The 24,119-nt window shown below is 41.5% G+C and overlaps 1 protein-coding gene across 1 annotated transcript in view; it reads left to right on the top strand.

The window, feature by feature from the left end:
- The first annotated feature begins 2,676 nt into the window (after window positions 1–2,676).
- syt11b (synaptotagmin XIb) overlaps window positions 2,677–24,119 on the top strand; it is a 31,246-nt gene continuing 9,803 nt past the window's right edge. The window contains 1 exon segment of the mRNA NM_001162531.1: window positions 2,677–2,893. Coding sequence (NP_001156003.1) covers window positions 2,860–2,893 — 34 coding nt within the window. The 5' untranslated portion in view covers window positions 2,677–2,859.

Here is a 24,119-nt window from a genome sequence, read left to right as displayed (position 1 = left end):
TATGTTTGAACTAAAAAATCTTGAACTGAGACCAAAGACTTGCTTGAGATCAAAGACCCGCAGTCTTAATGACAATCTGCTTGTTAGGAATGCCATAACATTTTCTAATTCAGTGATACAGAGAAAAAAGTTTTGTTAAGAGTGAGATTTTCTTCTGCTAGGCTGTATGTGAGTGATATTAAACAAACAGTGCTAAACTATGTGCCAAAACAGTCTGTCACTTCCATGCATGCTGATGCCTTTATAAGCCATGCATGCTGAGACAGGAGTGAGGTCACCTAGTGGTTATTTAAAGGACTACATTTAATCTGACAGAAGTGTATGTATATTGTGTATTGTATAAAATATATGGTGCATGGTATAATGTTTTAACAACAATCATATTGATCATCTTTCTTTGCAGTTACTGCACTCTTCTGGCCACATAAGGCAGCCTATTTGCACGTTTCACAATATCAGCAGGTACAGATGGTCAGGAATTCCAAACTGTTTTTTTTTTTTTTTAGATTCCCAAATATTCTTATAGTCTCCCCTGAGATTTGAACTTAGTATTTATAATGTCATTTGACATGCAGGTAAACGAATAAAATATTGAATCTTTTTTATTGTGATTTCAAATATTTTACAACATTAATATATATTTTTTTCAGTTCATTTAATGTTGTTTTTGTACTGCAAATGCTGTATTTTCAGATGTCCAACATATTGATCTTTGCATATCACATGTGGACATATCAGGTTTTTTATTGCAGGCATTCCTTTAATTGCATGCATCATTAAAGCAAAACTAAATTATATATTTTAAGAATATTGATCTTTTTTTTCATTGAAAATAACTGCTTTCTATTTTAATACTTCCAAAAAATTGGAAACAGTATTTTAAACATAATGTTTTTAAAGAATCATGTCTTTGTCACATGATCCTTCATAAGTTAGACTTATCGTCTGATTTGCTGCTCAAAACCATTTCTGAATGTTATCGATGTTGAAAACTGCTAAAAATCAAACATGTTGTTTTTGTTTCAGGCAGCATGGTGGCTCAGTGGTTAGCACTGTCACCTCACACCAAAAAGTCTCTGGTTCAAGTCCCAGCTGGGTCAGTTGGCATTTTTTTGTGGAGTTTGTATGTTCTCCCTGTGTTGTCATGGGTTTCGTCCAGGTGCTCTCCCCCACAATCCAAAGACATGTACTGGTGAATTAAATAAACTAAATTGGCTGTAGTGGGCAACACAGTGTAGCAGTAGGTAGTGCTGTCACCTCACAGCAAGATGGTCGCTGGTTCAAGCCTTGGCTGGGTCAGTTGGCGTTACTGTGTGGAGTTTGTATGTTCTCCCTGCGTTCGCGTGGGTTTCCTTTGGGTGCTCTAGTTTTCCCCACAGTCCAAAGACATGCGGTACAGTTCAATTGGGTTGGCTAAATTGTCCGTAGTGTATGAGTGTGAATGAGTGTTTGCGTGGATGTTTCCCAAGGATGGGTTGCGGCTGGAAGGGCATCCGCTGCGTAAAAACTTGCTGGATAAGTTGGCGATTCATTGCGCTGTGGGAACCCCAGATTAATGAAGGGACTAAGCCGAATAGAAAAAGAATGAATGAAATTGGCTGTAGTGTTTGTGTGTGTATGTGAGACTGTATTTGTGTTTCCCAGTACTGGGTTACAGCTGTGTAAAACATATGCTGGATAAGTTGGTGGTTTATTCCACTGTGGCGACCCCTGATGAATAAAGGGACTAAGCCAAAGGAAAATGAATGAATGAATGTTTTTGTTTCTTTTAAATCACTCTTTTTAGAATATTGAGGACACTGAACAGACCAAAATGGACAGTAAAGATATCTATAATATTACAAAAGATTTAATTGTTTATAAAATCTTTGTGTTTTTCAAAGAAAACTGAAAGTACTAAAAGAAGCAGTAAAAATGCCATCATTCTCAACATTGATAACAAGAACAATCCTTAATGATTAATCCTTAAGTGATTAAATTATTATTCCTCACAACAATGGCAGGAAATCAAGAATGACTTCTGAGAGATCCTGCACTGGAAAAAGCCTTTCGTTCATCCAATTTTAAAAAATTAGAGAAATGGTTCACATCTAAATTTGATCACTTGAGCCAATGAAAAATAAATAATTTGCCTTCAAATATCAAGTCCATGAAAGAACAAAGCATATTGAGTTTCTGTTTAATATGCATGCAGTGTGAGTAACCTTAAAATTGTACACTGGTCAAAACAAATATTTCATAGTTTCCTAGAGCTCTTAAACAAAAACACATATTTAACTATGTAAGTTAAAATATATTACTTAAAAATATATAAGAAATTATATTAAACTGAAATGAAAGATACATTTTTAATTGGATGAAGTGCTTGAAATTTTCTTCTAGTGTGTTAAACTTAAAACTGAATTAATGATGCGTGAAATTAACGTTTTTAAATAAAACAATTATTGTGTGATAAAGCTGAATAAAATAATATATATCAAGCCAATCGTACTTTTTATTCTAAAACACATTATCCTGAAATTAATTAATTACTTAATGGAAGGAACTCCATGTACCTCTGCGGATCTGAAGTTGCTGGAAAGAGACAGAGCGCTCTCTGTGTGTGTGCATCTCGGTGTTTGGATGCTGAGGCTGGTGGGCGTATCTTACAGTCAGGGTCTCGATCTGACGCAGTGCATCTCATTCCATCTGCTCAGCATCACACCGGCCTGGACCGCACCACACACGAGCACACCGTCAACCGGAGAGATGTAGTCATGAACTATCCACAGTATATCAGCTAAACGAAGTACCACCGACATCTAGCTTATTGTTTACTCCTTGGCTGTTATCCGCATCGCAGCGCGCCCAACCCTCAAAATGGCTGAGATGACCGAAATCGGCGCGGCGTACGGTGAGTTCCCTATAGCATTTCCCCGACAGACCTGTGACATGAATATGGCGCATTTATGAACGCACCTGACCTTTTTAGGAATGCGTGATTTTGGTCTAATGTGGAAAGTCGACTGTTTAACCGGGATATGTTATTCAGTCATTAAATATTAAGTGTTTTTGAATGTCGCCATGATGCTGTTTTAATGAAGTGATGCGCAGTGAGAAGGAGCAGGAATGACGTGATGTCTGTTCCTGACAGGACCCCAGGCCTCTTTGTTTGTTAAAATCAGTCTCCACCCCGGTGTACTCAAAAACCACCAGCTGATAAGGGCTGGTCTAATTTATCACGAAGACAGTGGCTTTATATAGGTTTTCAGTCAATAAGGCTGTTGTACAAATGTGTGTTGATTCCAGTAGTGGTTTTGTTTTAAAGAGTTATAGTTGTTAGAGATTATAAACCATTCATTAGGTTTGTCATTTTCTGTTTGCAAAGTACTACTGACTTTTATCTATTGAGAAATTAAATGATAATAATCAAATCAATAAAATATTATTTGTAAAGACATAACATTATAATTAAATCAATAAAAGATATGATGAATAAATCAATACAATTTAAGACACTTTTTTTAAACATATTTTGTTTTCAGCTGAGAGATGCTGTTTTGCAGAATGTTTTTTATTGTTTCTTACTTTAAGTCTCTCATCCACTGTCAAATTCAAAGGCAACATGGGTTTCCAGTAGGGTTGGGCATCTAAGCTATAATGCCGATCCGATACGCATCTCGATACAAAGAATACGATCCGATATATTAGCGATACATTTGTGACATATTGCGATGCAACACGATACGATTCACACCCATATCACGATACGATGCGATATTTCAGCACTAACTAATTAGATCAAGTTCATGAGATGATGTGAAAGAGGATGCTGTGCCATTGAATGAGTTTGATTATTTATAAACCAAGCAAAACCAAGACTTTTTTTTTACAAACTGGCTCTTCTCTCAGAGCCAGAGTGTCAGTTTACATTTGTAAGAGCCATTATGTTTGTTGTAATGCTGTTTTTGACCACTGGGTGGAGTGTGGGTTTGGAAGAGTATATAGGTAGACAAAGACTTAGAACAACAGGTGTGTAATTAGAGGGAAGCACAACATTTTTTGACCGTGTTTGAAAGAGCTTTATGGAGGCATTCAATGTGATTTTATGAGCATTTATATACCAGACTGTAAGTGGAAATTGAGCCATAAGAACTGTCTGTGCAAAAAATAAATCTGATAAGCAGTATTTGGAGGATGATTCGTTTGTTGAGCTCTCACGCGTCAGAAACAACCCTACAACACCTCAAGTGACAAAATGGTCATTTGTGTCACTACATTTGTCAAAAAATGGCTTCTTTGTGGATCATCATGCATCATTTTTGGACTTTCTTGAGGAGCAGCCGTGATGAACTGAATGAATGAAACAAAGGTATGTGTAGCGCTACTTAATGAATGACTTTGTGTGCACACAATAGCGTAAATCCAATGCATTGGTTGCTTAAGTTTTAAAGTTGCTTAGGAGGCAAACGATTTCAGCTGTGAATATGAGTTTAATGAATTGTGATGATGATGGTGCGGCTACCTGTGAACAGACAGAGAATATTGTGCCATTTGAGAAGTTTGAAACAGAGCATGTGAGGGAAAAGCGGCTCATTAAGCTTACTCCTAAGGCTTTATTGGAAAATTTGGAAACTCTGCAAAAGACACGAAAGTGTAAACTAAGCAAGGCAAAGAACTTAATGGCTATTATAAAGGATTTTATGTCCAACCGAGAATATGAAAAGGAGGTGCAGTGTTCCTTTGAGAAATTCATCAAATTGAGAGACGAAACAAAGGAAATGCACAATTCGGTGATGGTTCTTTTGCCCAGTGAAGAAAAGGAAAAACAACAAACATGGTTCAATGGAAAGATGTTGATTTGCGATGAGTTTGTAGATGATGTTGAGAAATGGTTGAGCGCTGAAAGTCAAGTTTCATGTTCTGGTGTTGATGCAAGGGTATGTCAAGAGGATGTTAATCCAGATGATAGCATTTCCAACATATCCTCATGTAAATCCAGTAAATCGTCCAGTAAGAAAAGTTCAAGCAGTGTACGTAGTGGGAGATCTTCTGCTGCTTCAGCACGAATCATGGCAGAGGCAGAGAAAGCTGCATTAATAGCGCGTGCAGCTGCTTTAAAGGAAAAGCATACTTTGGAGGTACAACAAGAAAAGCTGAGACATAGACAAGAACAGCTGGATATTGATGCAGAGATTGCAGCCGCTACTGCAAAAATTGCTGTTTTAAATAATCAGTCTCTCAAAACCTGCACTGATGATATGAATGCATATTGTGATAAAGGAACTGTTACTCTCAACCCTCATGCAGAGGCATATGTGCCAATAGAAGTCTCCCTGCAAGAAAGCTCAAGGAACGTGATTCAGCAAATTCACAGTGTGCCACAAATTGATCCTCATTTCACGTCACAAATGCAATCCTCAAGTGTAATGCAGAACATTGATGGAATAATAACTTCGAACCTTTGTAGTATCTTGCAAAAACAAAATGAAATTACCACTCTGCTTGTACAACAACAACAATCCAGCACACTGCCTCAAAGAGATATTCCTGTGTTTGATGGCAATCCTCTGCAATATAAAACTTTTATGAGAGCATTTGAGCATGGAATAGAAGACAAAACCAAAAATAGTAGAGATTGTTTATACTTTCTGGAACAATATACACAAGGTCAGCCAAGGGAGATTGTGCGCAGTTGTCAGCATATGGATGCACAAAGAGGGTATGTGCAAGCTAAAGCATTGTTAAAGGAACATTACGGCAATGAATTCAAAATAGCTTCTGCATATGTAGAAAAGGTTTTGGCATGGCCTTCAATAAAATCTGAGGATGTAAATTCATTGCAGAGTTATGCTCTCTTTTTGCGTGGATGCTGTAATGTAATGGAAGAAATTGACTATATGGAAGAGCTAGAGATGCCAAGCAATTTGAAAACCATCATCATGAAGTTGCCTTACAAATTAAGGGAAAATTGGAGAACTGTTGCATGTGAGTTAATGGAAAGACGCAAGCAGAGAGCACGGTTTAAAGATATTGTGATATTTGTTGAACGTCAAGTCAAAATGTCATCAGATCCCTTGTTTGGTGATATCCAGAATACCCAGCCTGTGCAACAGAAATTCCAACCTAAGACTAAAGTTAGAAACAGCTTTGCAACAACGGTTGTCACCAACAATAAATCAATTCAATGCTGTGAGACTGATATAAGATCAAAGGCCCCAGTTGTATGTTTGTGCTGCAAACGTGATCACTTATTGGAGCAGTGTACACAAATGCAAAACAAGCTGCATAAAGACAAATTGAACTTTCTAAAGGAAAAAGGTGTTTGTTTTGGCTGTCTTTCTTTTGGACACATAAGTAAAAGATGTGATAAGCGCTTGACTTGTACAGTGTGTGGTCAAAAGCATCCCAGCATTTTGCATATCCAACAAAAGGAAAGAGTGTGCACTCAAGAACAAAGTCATTCATCTTTAAGTAGTGCACATGTTGCCCTTACAACATGTGGTCAAACAGGGGCCGGTGACGATGGAGACTGTGCATTATCAATTGTACCAGTTCAAGTCAAATCCAGCAAAGGACAAACGGTAATTCAAACCTATGCATTTTTGGATCCTGGCAGTTCTGCCACATTTTGTTCAGAACGCTTAATGCATAGTTTGAAATTAAAGGGAAAGGAAACTAATATTGTTTTGAAAACAATGGGCAATCAAAAGGCTGTTAATAGCACTGTTTTGACTGGATTGGAAGTGTCTAACCTTCTTGATGACACCTTTTATAATCTTCCAGAAGTCTTCACTCAAGAAAGAATGCCTGTATCCAGAGACAACATTGTCACTCAAAAGGATTTGGAAAATTGGCCATATCTGAAAGGTGTTGAGATTCCTCAAATTCCTGCTGATGTGGATTTGCTGATTGGAGCAAATGCTTCCAGGGTAATGGAGCCCTGGGAGGTTATAAACAGCAATGGAGATGGACCTTATGCAGTTAGAACCCTATTGGGATGGGTTGTAAATGGACCACTCCAAGGAAGCAGGAATAAGGTCAAATGTTCAGGTGTGACTGTTAACAGGATTTCTGTAAGAAAATTGGAGGATATGCTTGGTAAACAATACAATCATGACTTTAATGAGAATTCTGTTGAAAAGAAGGAAATATCAAGAGAAGAGCATGCCTTTATGGAAAAGGTAAGCAAGTCAATTGAGTTTCAAGATGGACATTATAAATTGAATCTTCCTTTTAGGATGGAAATTCCCATGTTGCCAAACAACCTTTGTGTGGCTAAACAGCGCTTAATTGGATTGAAAAGGAAATTTGAAAGAAACAAGATTTTCCATCAAGAATATAAAGATTTCATGGATGAGGTAATTAAACACGGTTATGCCGAAATAGTACCGTTACATCAATTAAAACAGGATGAAGGGAAAGTTTGGTATATCCCTCACCATGGGGTTTATCACCCCAAGAAGCAAACATTAAGAGTGGTGTTTGATTGTGGAGCTGCCTTTAAAGGTACATCATTGAATGATCAGCTTCTGCAGGGTCCTAATCTGACAAATTCACTGTTGGGAGTTCTTGTGAGGTTTCGACAAGAGCCTATTGCATTTATGGCTGATGTAAAAGCAATGTTTCACCAGGTTAAAGTTGCAGAAGAAGATACTGACTTTCTTCGTTTCCTATGGTGGCCAGATGGTGATATCAATCAGGACTCTGTGGAATACAGGATGAAAGTGCATTTGTTTGGTGCTGTGTCGTCCCCAAGTTGTGCTTGCTATGCTTTACGTAGAACTGCTGAGGACAACAAAGATGACTTTCCTGAAAAGGTAATTGACACAATTTACACAAACTTCTACATGGATGATTGTTTGAAAAGTGTACCTTCTGAGGAAGAGGCCGTCTTGATGATCAAGGATCTCACAGATGTCTGCTTAGCAGGAGGTTTCCAGTTAATAAAATGGATCAGCAATAGCCGTATTGTGCTACAAAGTGTACCTGAAGAACACCGAGCCCAGGGCATAAAAATGATGGATCTGGACAAGGACCAGTTGCCAATGGAAAGAGCTCTTGGTTTGTGGTGGTGTGTTGAATCTGACACTTTCAATTTTAAAATAACTAGCAAAAATCATCCTTGCACCAGGCGTGGTGTCCTGTCAACGGTATGCTCTGTCTATGATCCTTTAGGATTTTTGGCTCCATTCACTCTTACAGCAAAAATTCTCCTGCAAGAGTTATGTAGGATAAGATGTGGATGGGATGATCTGCTACCCTCATATCTCCAAAGGCAGTGGTCTTTATGGTTAAAAGAGCTTGAGAAGATGGCAGATTTCAAGATGGACAGATGTCTAAAACCAGCAGGAATGGATGAACTTACCAACGTTCAGTTGCATCATTTTGCTGAAGCAAGTACACTTGGATATGGCACTGTGACGTACCTTAGGATGGAGACAAAACATGATGTTCACGTAACATTCCTACTCAGTAAAGCTAGAGTAGCACCTTTGAAATCAGTAACTATTCCACGTCTTGAATTGACAGCTGCTGTGCTTGCTGCTCGAGTGGACAAAATGTTAAGGGCAGAGATGCAGTTTCCATTGGTTGATTCAGTATTCTGGACAGATAGTACGTCCGTGTTGAAATACATAAAAAATGAGGACAAACGTTTTCTTACCTTTGTCGCCAACAGGATCTCTGCAATAAGAGAAATTACAACACCATTACAGTGGCGATACATACCTACGACTCAAAATCCAGCAGACTGTTGCTCCAGAGGTCTGAAAGCAGATCAGCTGTTAACAAACAGAGAATGGATCAATGGACCAAGTTATCTGTGGAAACCAGTGGAAGAATGGCCAGCACAAATATTTGATTCTGCTCTTAAAGCAGATGATCCTGAAGTCAAGAGGAACATATGTGTAAATAGCACTCTTGTAAGTGAACAGTCAAATGCTACTCATAGGCTGATTACTCATTTTTCAGACTGGACAAAGTTGAAGGTTGCTGTTGCTTGGCTCTTGAAATTAAAGACAGTTCTGAAACAACGAAGTCAAAAGAGAAAGGAAATTCAAGCCTCTTTAGACTCTTCTGGAGTAACTTCTAAAAAGACGGAGAAAGAACTTCGAAAACTAACTGGTTCTGTGGTTACACCAAATTTAAGTTTGCAGGATGTGAATGAAGCTGAAGTAGCTATTGTTGCATTCAGTCAAAGGCAACAGTTTAAAAAGGAAATCGATGCCCTGTCAGTTTCACCTGTTTCAAAAATAAGCCGAGACAGCAAGCTGTATAAATTGGATCCCGTCTATCAAGACGGTATTTTGAGAGTAGGAGGACGATTGATAAATTCTGCAATGCCGGAAGAAAGAAAGCATCCGATCATTCTGGCTAAGGATCAGCATATTGCCACGCTCATCTTGCGTCATATACACCAACAGTTAGGTCACAGTGGAAGAAATTATATGCTTTCAGAGCTGAGGAAAAGATATTGGATCATTAAGGGTAATGCAGCTGCCAGAAGGATTATATCGAGTTGTGGCCATTGTAGACGTTTTGGAGTTAAGGTGGGTGAGCAGAAGATGGCAGACTTGCCGAAGGAACGACTCCTTCCCGATTTGCCTCCATTTTCGAATGTTGGGGTGGATTATTTTGGTCCTGTGGAAGTTAAAAGAGGACGCTCCATTGTAAAACGTTACGGAGTCATCTTTACTTGCATGGCAAGTCGAGCAGTTCATCTGGAAGTCGCCTACTCATTGGACACTGATTCATGTATTAACACTCTTCGAAGATTTATCTGCAGACGAGGGCAAGTAACTCAAATAAGATCAGATAATGGTACCAACTTTGTTGCCGCAGAAAAGGAATTAAAGGAATCACTGAGATCATGGAATCAAAACAAAATTCAAAGGGCAATGCTCCAGAAAGGTGTCCAGTGGAGTTTCAATCCTCCAGGAGGTTCGCATTATGGTGGAATCTGGGAACGTGTAATCAGAATGGTCAAAAGAATTTTGAATTCCATCCTACATCAGCAGATTTTGGATGATGAAGGATTCCATACTGTACTATGTGAAATTGAGGCCATTCTAAATGATCGCCCAATAACTAAGTTGTCAGATGACCCCAATGATTTGGAGCCACTTACTCCAAACCATCTTCTTCAGATGAAAGGTAAACCAGTATTACCACCTGGATTATTTGAAAAATCTGAATTATACAGCAAGAGGAGATGGAAACAGGTCCAGTATATGTGTGACTTATTCTGGAAAAGATGGACAAATTAATATTTGCCTTTGCTTCAAGATCGGCAGAAATGGAATAAGGAAAGGAGAAACTTTGTTCCTGGTGACATTGTTGTCATTGTGGACTCGTCTGCCCCTCGAGGGTCTTGGTTAATGGGGCGAATTCTGGAGGTTTTTCCAGATAAAAATGGACTTGTTCGTTCTGTGCGAGTACAAACTAAAACCAGTGTACTTGAGAGACCCGTGACAAAACTTTGTCTGTTGTATGACAACATGGAAATATAATGGACTGATGGTAAAGACTGTTAAATTTGACACCTACACAGAATTGATTAATGCAATGTTTATAGTGTTGCTTTAATGGCTCTTTGTATGTACATTGTTGAATTGTTATGTCTACCTGCCATGTACAATTAGGGGCCGGGGTGTAAGAGCCATTATGTTTGTTGTAATGCTGTTTTTGACCACTGGGTGGAGTGTGGGTTTGGAAGAGTATATAGGTAGACAAAGACTTAGAACAACAGGTGTGTAATTAGAGGGAAGCACAACATTTTTTGACCGTGTTTGAAAGAGCTTTATGGAGGCATTCAATGTGATTTTATGAGCATTTATATACCAGACTGTAAGTGGAAATTGAGCCATAAGAACTGTCTGTGCAAAAAATAAATCTGATAAGCAGTATTTGGAGGATGATTCGTTTGTTGAGCTCTCACGCGTCAGAAACAACCCTACAACACCTCAAGTGACAAAATGGTCATTTGTGTCACTACAACATTAGAGGGCCATTTTATAACATATAGCACATATTATTTAAGTATTTTCAAGATAAACAGAATGTATAAGTGCAATATATATTAAAAAAATATGTATATATTTGCACTCTTTCAACATAAATAAATTTAGCATTGCACAACAAGAATTGTGATTTAACTTTTCAACTATGAAAACAAGTTTTACAAAGATATTTTGCCACTGATTATTCAAAACTTAAGGTTGTGAACTAGCAGTGTTATGCTGCTTTGAAACATCACTGTCACTGTAAACAACAGGCTAATAAAAATATAACAAACCAGCAATCTTCTTGCTGTGACGTGGTCAAACTACCCACTGTGCCATCGTGACACCCAATTATTTTTATCATTATTATTATTAATATTATTATTATTATAATTAAATAAAAATTAACAGTAGGAGGTTTAAAACCTTCGTTCTCCGTGACACTAGGCTGAATATCTTTGCAGATGAACAATGCAATAGCATTCGTTATTGGCGTAGAGCGAGCAGAACTGTTGCGCATGGAGAAAACTTGCAATGCTTTTCTCACCACTTTTGGAGTTGGTTGAAGCAGTGCGAAAGCCGGGGATGCAGAAACACTGGAAGATGCTTTCACAACAACACCGTGGTCCGCTTCAAGTGAGATTTCAGATTAGTCGTACTGCCCGCGTATTTTACAGATGCGCGGCACATTTTACAAATTGCATCTGTCCTGTCATGTCGTCCATCCTTAAATCCATAATGTTGCCATACTTTAGATTTAAAACTCAGTGGGGAATAAAATGTTTGTTTTGCTTCTCGCGCTTTCTGAGGGCGCACCACTAGCTTCATCCGCACACCTGATACACTGAGTTGTAGTGTGTGCACATCCGCAAATCCGTTGCTAAGGCTTACTTTATGTAGGTCGATTAAATTATGCGCCAAAAACAGGTTGACAACACTTGTTAATAAATAAAAAATACATTCTATATTAAAAATATAAGCTGTATCTCGGAAAAATCGATGCATCTCGCAAAAACCGATGCATCTCGATTTGCTTCCAAAATTTCATTCATCCTCTGCTGCTCAACCGATGCACTCGCATCGTGCACGCGCATGACCGCGTATCGATACATATCGGTTAATCTTCCCATCCCTAGTTTCCAGGCATTCAGGTTTTAACTGATGAGAAATAACCCTCATAACCAGGGCCCGATCTTGGGATTAATTTAGGTTGCCCCCTGTAGTGCCCCTCCTCTAAGTGAGTGCCGATTTATATTAAAGCTCAATTATAAAGATGCACTTTAATTCATGTCATACACCAGATGTTACCTGTTACTTCAGCTATTTTTCTTGTGTCAAGTGGTTTTGTCTCTGTAGATCGACTGATTTGTTCTGAAATAGAGATTGAAATTGTTACAATGTTGATTGGCATGGTTTGCTTTTCAGACAAATATTTTAAAAAGGATCAAAATTGATAGTCGCGACTTGCGAGTAGACTAAACATCCCATTCGTTGATCAGAATTACTAGGTTTACTTCCTTGGATTCCACTCATAGCTGTCAAATATGTGTTATTTTAAATTACCATTCTGAGTTGTTATGTCAATGGTAAAGGTGTGCTTCATGGTGAAATCGATAGTGAAAGCAAATAATTCAAACGGTTGTAGCACCAATTGAATAACTTGACCCCCACCACCCCCCATTGTAAACTGTGGCCCCACCTTGGCCCTTGCCTTTTAAAAAATTCCTAGATCCGCCACGGCTCATAACACAGTTTTGACACCGAAGAAGTCTCTAAAAAATAGTTTATAGTAAAGGACTGTCATACACACTTCAAGACCTTCAAAATACTTGTTAATTTTGTCCAGTTTTTTAACAATTACTTTACAGATATATAAAACAGGAATTTTATATGGCGGGCTAAATTTCAGCTGTTTTAATTAATCGTGAGTTAATTCATTTCAAAGGGGTATATGCCGAGCTAATGTGTTACCCATGCTGATACACTTCCGGTGACCTGTTATCATGATTTTTTTTCCATTTCATATGGTTCCTTTTAAAGCATCGATGTTGTAATGCAATTCAAATACAATCTGTTAAACAGACTTTGGCATCAATCTAGTTGCTCAAGCGTATAACGAGACAAAAAGCGTTTGCTTGCACGCGCCCGTCAGAATTGGCAGGCTAGCGCAGAAGCTCCATTGAATATACTGGGGTAAAATAAATGCTCATATTATAAAGACATGGCGGGGAAAATGTAATTTAATGCAGTGCTTCTTGTATAATCTGAGACCCACTTTATATCGGATATCACTCGGCCAGTGGAGATAGATGATTTTTAAAGAAAACAGACCTTAAAAGCGCAGATTTTGCAATGGCATACAGTTTGCCGGAAACGATTAACCCAGGTTACTGGCAAATTAAAAGTCCTATTAGCATGCTTCGGCATATACCCTATGGAGTCAAAATTTGCAATTCTCCAATTATATATGAATAATCTAAAATACACATTCAAAGAAAATTTCTTAGCAATTCTGAACATATGTATGGATTTTGCAACAAGGTGTGGATTATTTGTAATTTGAAATGTCAAAGGATTTGGAAGGAATTATTCAATATTAAGAAAGTTGCTGATCAGTTATAAAATGCTTTTAGTTGAAAAATATTAATGTACGACTGATTCAGTACTTCAGTTCAGTTCTTTGTGGCCAAATGGACATGAAATGTTAAAATTTTATACAGATTTATAATGCATTCTGTGGGTTAACATGTGGGGCACACTTTGATCTATTTCCACCCAAAAGCTATAACACATCATTTCAACCAGTAAACTTTATTAATTACTTTAAATATATATATATATATATATATATATATATATATATATATATATATATATATATATATATATATATATATATATATATATTCATGATAAGGATTCATGATTAACATGACACAGCTCCTGCATGTGCTTTTTTCTAAACTTTATTTAATAAAGATTGTAATGTGTTTTAATTTAAATAAGAAACATCAAGTTTTTTTTAAATACTTGTTTTTATTAAATTTCCCTGGTTGCTACAATGGAGAAGGACTATGTTGTCCTATTATATTTTTCACAACCATTCAGTATGCATTATTATGTTTAGTGAAAGATAGCTTTTAAAGGGTAATGTAAAGGCAAAAATGTGTCATGTGTGAAGCTGTAAAGTCATATGAAAGAAAGGAGTGTCCTCAGACCTGATGCCAGCACCAGCTGGTACCACAGTGCCCACCTCCATCTGGCATCAGCCTCCGAGAGACATTTACCCTCCAGACAGTTAGTTCACCCACTCTCACAGTGGGCTCAACATGTACACAAAGAACAGGCACCGTATATTTCACCATGAATGTCATTTCACTGAACTGCACTGTTTTAAAACTGAACTACACAGTTTCAATTTACTATGATCTTCTATGTGAAGCTGCTTTGACACAATCTACATTGTAAATGCGCTACACAAATAAAGGATTAATTGAATGTTGAAAACAAGGGCCTATTTAAGAATTCTATAAGACACATTTTGCAAATACTGTACAATTATACCTTGTTTTGTGTTATGCTATTCAACCATTCAATCAGTGATTAATTTTTAATGAAGTAAATGCTAATGGGCAGACCAAGTCAACAGAAATGGAACTGGAATGTTTTCTAAATTTGCGATTAAAAAAAAAATCTATTCATTTTTAATTGTACTGACCATGACTTGATTTAGGTGAGATGTCAGCTTTCTCCCTGGTGTTTATCCACTCATGCTTTCAATATTTGTATACAATTTTCATATTCTGATATATTTGGACCAAATCGTAATTTTTATATTAATATTCTATATCCATATTGTAATAAACTGAAGAAAATGTAAAGTTTTGAGTGTCTTTTAAATATGATATTTTTATTTTGACCTTAAAGCAACACAGAGCAAATACAAAAAGCAACAACAATAATAAAGACAAAAAAGAAAAAACAAACAAAATAAAACAAAGACAAAAAAAAAAGATTTAAAAAGCATTGTTACATTAGTTCCTCCAGTTTTATACATTAACAATGTTACACATATATTTCCAGGCCAGTGGGCACAGTTATGGTGATCTTGACCTTTCAAAGATAATTAAAGTTTTGAGTGTTGCCATGTTTTTTTTCCTATGCTTTTATTCAATTTATGCCCGTTAGTTAATAAAAAAAGACATTCTTAAAAAATATCAAATTATATGTGAACATGTATATTCATCAAAGTTTTTGAGTGCATCCCATTATAATGTATACTTTTATTATAATTGATAAGTTAACCCCATTCAAATGAATGGACTTTAAATAAATGAAACAGACCAAATTTATCCAAGCTATATTTTATTTCTAATGAAACATCAAAACAAAAACAAACAAACAAAAAAACTTATATGCTGCAATGGTTTGTCAATAGGTGTACATCTACATGTTTATATTGAGTCCCAATTCCAGCAATATGCAAAAGTATCAACATTTTTTCAATGGTTATTTATCTTTAAAAAATAACAGTAAACAATACATAAACAAATGAAATTGAATAAATTACCCGTCTTTTGAGTCATTCGCAAACTTTTATTCTTTAACTAAAACTAAGCTTTTTTGGGCAAAACCCAGTCAACAATCCCTGTCGTACATTTTCATGATGTTTTTTGCATCATTATGTGTGACGCTAAGACCACAATGCTGGAATAAATGGCACAACTAATTTCTGATATGGTTTGTAAATTGAAGACAATTGATTTCACGGCTGTAAATCTATATTCCCTTATATGTATATTTCCTGGAATGGTCAAATCAAAGCAATTTTCACTGAACCCGTCATCCTCCACCACAGAGTGGATGGCTTGCTTGCTCACCATTCAGCAGATGTTTTAGTTTTACAGTTGCCCTGCTTGAGGGTGTAGCATTGATAGAGCTCTTTTAACAATCCCTCACATATCCCCATAAAACCAATCTGTAATGTAACAAGCAATGGAGCTACCGTCACCACCCCAGACAGATCTTCTCTGCTGTTTGATATTTGATTATTCTACCGTGTCCCCAGTCTAGACACACCTGTCAGGCTCTAAAGGGATGTTATTTAGATTTATATCCTCCGAAATTCTAGAATTGAATCCTAGAGATGTCTCAGTTTAGAGTTCAGAAGCTCTGAGCTTTTTTTCTATAGGTTGGTGTCTATTCTCTCTGTTTGCCTATTCTGGTTCATGCCCCATGGGATGTTTCCAGGTAACTGTAGCAGCTGTTTTTTCTTCTTACATCATATAGCAATAGGGTGAGAGTCTTTGTCTGTGGCTGGTTGAGAGTGATGAAGAATAAAAAAAACAGACTGGGTGGAGCACTAGCTAATCTCTTTTTCTGTCTGCCTCGAGCTGTTCATTTTGGCTGCAGCTCCTTCATGCTGTTCTTTTGGGCTGTAATGACTCTAGATATTGTTTGCTGCCCTTCTCGTTCTCTTCTGAATCTAAATTGCCTTCCATTATTTAAACAAACACGCAGGGATCCAGTAAAACTGCTGACCTCATGTCTGATCTCATAAGTTAGGTCACTGTGACCTCATAATATGGTATGGTGAGGTGGACAGAGTGATCAGCATAAAGACTCATTGTTATTCAAGCCATGTTTAAACAGCTTAGCTTGGCCATGTATCAGCAACACAAACACTCGCCTGCAGGGAGCATTTCTGTTCTGCTGCCATCAATCATAGATTAGTCTCAATTTATGTCACTGCTCTGACAGCGCAAGGACAGAAAGTTTCAGTAAATACACAGTCTTTCAGGATTTTTTCTATCATTTACTGTGAATGCAGTTTTTTCTTACTGATCTGTAATACAGTCACATACAAATTCATTAAACATACTTTGGGATCAGTAAAAATGTGTTGAATGCCCACTAAAGTTGTACTTTTTAATACAATAAATACAGCAAAAACAATATTTATATTTTATTCAATACAACTATGTTTAGGGGCCAATGCACCTACGGATCCGTTCCAGTTCTTATTATTCTTACGGCTTCTTCTTATGCTCTGGTAGTCTATTGGCAGCCATATGAGCCTTTTGTGGCATTGGCGCAAACTTTGGCACACTGATAGAGGACAGTCTCATCTTCAACCACAACAAATTTGGACTCTAACTCAAACTTTGTAGTGCCATCACCTGTCCAAACTTATGTTAATCTTTATAACATTTTAACCGAATGAGCAACAATCAATATTCTTTTTGATTCTTTTCATTGGCTCAAGTCCATTCAAACGCACCCTCTCACATCACTATTTTGAATTTTTTGTAAAACCTATTTGAACAAACTCGTCTTAGGCCATTTCGATTTTCACAAACATTCTATCACATGATTTACAGACCATGTTAACAAAAAATTATGAAATTCAAGATGATTAGACAAACCGGAGATACGGAGTTTGATTAACTTGCAAACAAATTTAACATAGAGCTTGCGAAAATTGACGTGAGCTGCAGCATTTCAGCGCAGTGGTCTGGAGATTCATAAAAATGCTTTTTTGCTTATAACTTCACAACCCAATGTCCAAAATTCATAAAATTGGTATCTTTACATTCATCAGAGCATGCCGAGTCAAGTGAGGTCTGATTTTTTTGAATTATGTTAAAAGTTGCTAGTTTTTACGGATGCAATGGCGAATTGTTATAAAAGTCAGTATGTGTCTTCGGGACTGTGCCCTGAAGGCGTTCAAAAAGCTTCGTTGCAGCACCGCTTTTTGGCCAAACGTTACACGACCATATTTCTACAAATGCTAATTACTTTTAAATAACTTTGCATATTGTTATGAAACTTGTTGTGTCTTGATTCATTCCTTGGGTTGTCCTGAGAATATCGAAACCAATTATGCCTTAATTAACCGAACTTTGTGTCCGCCATGTAGCCTTAGGTCAACAACCTACTTTTTCAAACTCCTCCTACATCGTTTGGCTGATTTGCACCAAATTTGACTCATCATCTTCAGGCCATGCTGACAAACGGTTTTTGACAGACCAAAAGTTATGGCAATTATGTTGATAGAAAATACTGTTGTTATTTAGCATATGCACAAACGGTTTGAAGTATCAAAACCAAACTTAACTTGTGTGATTTAGACCTGACATTGACGAAGCTACGTCAGTTTGCACCACCTTCTGGGTAAAATTGACAAACAATTAAATTCTATCAATAGAAATCATACAATATTTATCAAAAGACTTTTGAATAGTTCTGTCTACTGTCATGAGACTGGTCTTTTTTATTTTAAAATCTGTTGTGTTGAACTCTCCATAGATCTTTAGCCCAATTTCCACTAAATTTGGCTCAGACCATGGTGCCAAAAAGTTGTAGAATTTTCCAGTTGCTCTGTAGCTTGTTTCCATGCTTGTTTATGATGTGGACGCTGGTCTGCTTGGCCCTGATAATTGCTTCTTGCAGCTATATTTTAAACTCTTATTCATTTCTGTTAAGACGTACATTCTGGCAATTTTTTTTTATTTCAGGGAACAAATCCCTAATTAATGGATTTATAAAACTAATAATAAGTGATTAATTTGTGGGAAAAATTCATGGCCACTGCTTATGCTTCTGTAAAAAATGACGATGTTTTTGATTGTTTATGATGTTTTTGATGAATAAAAATGAATAAAATATCTTTATTATTAATTTGATCAATGTTCATCAGCATATATAAGTATTTATATCCTAAAATAATAGGACATCCTTTCCAATGTAGGTAAAAAATATGAGAGAAATTAGAGGAAAGTTCATTCAGTACAAAGTAATAGACAGATAATAGACAATACTACACACTATCCAGACTCTATAGGATGGGACTAGCTCGAACAAATCTGTGTTGGAAATGCAATAAACAAGAGGGTACTTATTTACACATGATCTGGGGATGTTGCTTAGTTTATCCATTCTGCTTTAAAATTAAAACAATTATTGAGGAGTGGCTACGCTGTGAGTTATCTGTAGAGCCATGGCTTTGCCTTCTGGTTGACAAACGTTCGAGGTTACAGAAGTAACCCTTCGTTCCCCGAGGAGGGGAACGGAAGTGCCATGAATGGGAGGATTCGGATCAGAAGCCGCTTATCTGGAGAGTATTGAACGGGCCAATGAATGAAATTAATTGGCAGCGTAAGCTTGCGCAGGTGTGCGACATCTGCAATTATCTCAGCATATAAGCACACCTGAAGCCAGCAGACGCCATCCTTTTAAGCTGAAGAGACTTTCAAACAGCTAAGGGACAGTCATTATGGCGACGGAATATGGCACTTCCGTTCCCCTCCTCGGGGAACGAAGGGTTACTTCTGTAACCTCGAACGTTCCCCTTCGGTTGGGGAACTTCAGTGCCATGAATGGGAGAATATGGAAAGCGCCATAATGACTGCACCTTACCAACACCCCCGATGAGGAGATAGTCAAGCAAGCGTGACGCACCCACATCATGGGGGGCGCGGTCCTCCAACGTGTCCCTGGCCCTAATTTATCCTACTTCAACAGAAGTTTTACGGATTTAGATATATTTTTTGGGAAGTCGTGAGCATCTAGATAATTCTAGGAAATACGACAGTACGTTGGGAAGCGTGCAATCCCGATAGGGAGGACGCTGCGGAGGCCATCCTTTACCCAAGGGGGGGATAGATGGCAGAATTTACCTATGGACTAGCCCTAAAAAGGGGGAGTACGCATAGCAAAGAGTGGTTAGCGGAGAGGGAAGACACGGGTCCGCCCAGGGGGGGGACTTAACCGTGGCGGAATAAGCATATGGGATCGCCTAGTGGGGATCACGCATAGCAGGCACCTATACCCAAAACGCGGACTGACCAGCGGGCAGACCTACAACGTAGTGGGCCAGCAAGTGACTCCTCCGCTGAGTCAGTGCTGGGGGCCACGGAGGAATCTGCAGGGCTCACCTGACGGGGAACTTTACTGACAGATAAAAAAGGCGCACGTACCTCCGTGTTAGGGAGAATGGCGCAGCAAGCGTGTTTCAACACCCTACCGAGTTGTCTCCTCAATCACCAAAGGGTTACCTAATACCCTTGAGGAAACCGGCTCCACTCGCAGATTGTAAAACCTTGCAAATGTGTTGGGTGTCGCCCAGCCCGCAGCTCTACAGATGTCTGTTAGAGAGGCGCCGCGTGCACGCGCCCAAGAGGATGCAACGCTCCGAGTGGAGTGTGCACGTACTCCCGGGGGACACGGCTGACCTCGACTCGAATAAGCGAGTGAAATGGCATCCACAATCCAGTGGGATAATCTTTGTTTCGATACGGCACTTCCCTGCTGCCGACCGCCATAACAGACAAAGAGCTGCTCAGATGATCTAAAATTCTGAGTACGGTCCACATAAATGCGCAGAGCGCGAACTGGACAAAGTAAAGAAAGGGCTGGGTCTGCCTCCTCCGGGGGCAGCGCTTGCAGGTTCACTACCTGATCTCTAAAGGGGGTGGTAGGAACCTTGGGCACATAACCGGGGCGGGGTCTCAGGATAACGTGAGAGTAATCCGGCCCGAATTCCAGGCACGAGTCACTGACCGAAAATGCCTCCAGGTCCCCGACCCTCTTGATGGAGGCCAACGCAACCAGCAGAGCTGTCTTCAGGGACAGAAATCTTAGAGATACTGATTCGAGTGGCTCAAAGGGATCGGATCGCAGACTCGTGAGAACGAGGGCGAGATCCCAAGAGGGCATGAGAGGGGGGCGAGATGGATTAATTCGCCTAGCACCCCTAAGGAACTGGATGACCAGGTTATGCTTTCCCACGGTGCCGCCAGCTACCGCGCTATGATAAGCGGAGATGGCGGCCACGTAAACCTTGAGAGTGGAGGGCGACAGCCTGCTGTCCAACTTCTCTTGAAGGAAAGAGAGCACAACACTAATCTGGCAATTTCGGGGGTCTTCTCTGCGAGAGACGCACCATTCAGTGAATAGACTCCACTTCAGGGCGTAGGCGCGCCTCGTGGAGGGGGCTCTAGCCTGAGTGATGGTATTAACCACCGCAGTCAGTAGGTTACCTAAGTCTTCCTTAGGTTCCAAAGATTGGGGCGAGGGTGCCAGATGGTGCCCTGTCCCTGAGAGAGTAGGTCCTCTCTCAAAGGGATCCGCCAGGGGAGGGCCGTCGCGAGGAGTGAGAGCTCTGATATCCAGGTCCGGTTGGGCCAAGGGGCGCAACTAGCAGAACCTGTTCCTCGTCCTCCCTGACCTTGCACAGAAACTGCGCGAGCAGGCTCACTGGGGGAAACGCATACTTGCGCATGCCCCGAGGCCAGCTGTGGGCCAGTGCATCCGTGCCGAGAGAGCCCTCGGTCAGGGAAAAAAACAACTGGCAGTGAGCGTTCTCGGGGGAAGCAAACAGATCGATCTGGGCCTCCCCGAATCGCGCCCATATCAGCTGAACAGACTCGGGGTGGAGTCTCCATTCTCCAGGGCGTAACAGTCGTGAGAGCGCATCGGCTGCACGATAGAGCGTGCCTGGGACGTGAATGGCGCGCAGCGATTTCAGCCGCGGGTGACTCCAGAGGAGCAGACGGCGGGCGAGCTGAGACATGCGGCGAGAGCGCATACCCCCCATGCGGTTGATATACGCCGCCGCCGCCGTACTGTCCGTCCTGACCAGCACGTGTTGCCGCTCCAGCACCGGTAAAAAGCGGTGGAGAGCGAGGAACACTGCCAACAGCTCTAGGCGATTGATATGCCAATGCAGCTGGGCACCCTTCCAGAGGCCCGCAGCCGCATGCCCGCGACACACGGCCCCCCAACCCGTGTTGGAAGCGTCTGTTGAAACAACAACATGGCTGGACGCCTGTCCTAGAGGCACACCGTCCTGTAGGAACGAGGGGTCGTTCCAAGGGCTGAGGGCGCGGCGACACAGCGCAGTAACCGAGACCCGGTGTGTGTCCGCGTGCCATGCGCGTCTGGGGACCCGATCGTGAAGCCAGTGCTGAAGTGGTCTCATATGGAGCAACCAGAGCGGCTTGACGGCGGCTGCGGATGCCATATGCCCCAGGAGCCTCTGAAAGAACTTCAGTGGGACCACTAGTTTGCTGTCGAGCTCCCTCAGACAGTTCAGCAACAGGCGAGCGCGTTCTTCGGAGAGGTGCGCTACCATGGTGATCGAGTCCAGCTCCATCCCGAGAAAAGAAATCCTCTGCACGGGGGCGAGTTTGCTCTTTTCTCGGTTGACCTGAAGCCCCAGTAGGCGGAGATGCCGAAGCACCTCGTCCCTGTGCATAATCAATTGCTCCCGCGAGTGGGCTAAAATCAGCCAGTCGTCGAGATAACTGAGTATGCGAATGCCCGCGAGCCGAAGGGGCGCTAGGGCACCCTCCGCGAGTTTGGTGAAGACCCGCGGAGACAGAGAGAGCCCGAAGGGGAGGACCTTGTACTGCCACGCTCGACCCTCGAACGCAAACCGCAGAAATTGGCGGTGGCGTGGAAGAATGGAGACATGGAAATACGCGTCCTTCAGGTCTATGGCTGCAAACCAATCCCGAGGACGAACGCATTGGAGAATGCGCCTCGGCGTGAGCATTCTGAACGGCAGCTTGTGCAGACAGCGGTTCAAAACGCGCAGATCTAGGATTGGCCGTGACCCACCGCTCTTTTTGGGTACGATGAAGTATGGGCTGTAAAACCCACTCTCCATCTCGTCTGGAGGAACCGGCTCGATTGCACCCTTCGCCAGGAGGGCAGCAATCTCCTCTCGCAAGACAGGGGCGGACAGGGGGTTGACCCTGGAGAAATACACGCCCGAAAACTTGGGGGGCCGTTTCGCGAACTGAATCGCGTAACCGAGTCTGATTGTGCGTATGAGCCACCGCGAGGGGCTGGCCCGCGCTAACCAGGCAGGCAGAGCCCTCGCTAATGGAGTCATCGCTACAATCGCTGACGTACCAGCGGTGGGGCAGCGCGGAGTGGGTGTGCTGATCCGGGAAGCACGAGGGTCCTGCGGAAAAGCTGGAGGAGAGCGAGTCGCTCTGGCTCCGCACCCTGACTCCGGAGAGGGGGCTGGAGGGCTGAGGGAAGGGAGACCGTCCCCCCAGCGCTCGTGAGCCACTGGCGAAGCACGTAGAGTCTGCGAGCCGGAAGGCAGCGCGTCCCGGACTGGCAGAACTCGTGCAGTCACATCCGGGGAAGGGAAAAAGTGCTCTTTTACTGATGTTTTGGTGGCACTGAAAAGTACCGTTGTTATCGGGGCCCCGCCCTCCAGCGGGGAAAGAGCAAGTTTCCTCTTCTCCGGATGGCCTGTCTCAGGGACGCTTCGCGGTCCGTACCGGACTTAACGGCGCCCTGGGCAGGAGGGGCTGCCTGCTTTCGAGGTGAACGCCGCGCCCGATTGGCCGGAGGCGCAGGCGGGGGCGGGGCAGCACTCGTTGGCGGGCGCCCTCGGCGAGGAACAGCGGAGGTGGATGGCTCGGCGGGCGGAGCGGGCTTACGGCCACGCCGATAGATGACATTGCCCATCGCATCCGACTGCTCTTTCACCGCCTTGAATTCCTGGGTGAATTCACCGACGGTGTCGCCGAACAGGCCAGCCTGGGATATGGGCGAGTCAAGAAAGCGAACTTTGTCAACGTCGCGCATATCGGCCAGGTTTAGCCAGAGGTGGCGTTCCTGAACCACAAGTGTGGACATCGTCCTCCCCAGCGCACACGCGGCGGACTTAGTAGTCCGAAGAGCATAGTCGGTCGCGGTGCGCAGCTCATGTAATAAGCTTGGGTTGGACCCGCCCTCGTGCAGCTCGGCCAGCGCCTGCGCTTGGTAGCGCTGGTAGGTGGCCATCGCGTGCAAAGCAGAAGCAGCCTGGCCCGCAGCCTTATAAGCTCTGGCTCCGAGGGAGGCAGACAACCTACAGGCTTTGGACGGGAGGCGGGGCAAACCCCGCCACGTAGAGGCGCCGCGCGGACAAAGATTGACCGCGATAGCGCGCTCCACTGACGGGATCGCCTCATACCCCCTGGCAGCTCCGCCGTCAAGGGCGGTGAGGGCGGAGGCACTCGCAGCACGGGCAGAGAAAGGTGCCCTCCAGGACTGCGTGAGCCTACTGTGCACTTCCGGGAAGAAGGGGACGAGAGGCTTCGAAGGCTTCGCCTTCTGGTCCTCTACGTAGCA

The sequence above is a fragment of the Danio rerio genome, chromosome 16 (genome assembly GCF_052040795.2).
Source record: "Danio rerio strain M-AB ecotype USA chromosome 16, GRCz13ab, whole genome shotgun sequence".
Classification (NCBI taxonomy): domain Eukaryota; kingdom Metazoa; phylum Chordata; class Actinopteri; order Cypriniformes; family Danionidae; genus Danio; species Danio rerio.
Note: the sequence above shows the minus strand (reverse complement) of the source record. Positions and strands in the feature narration are given on the sequence as shown.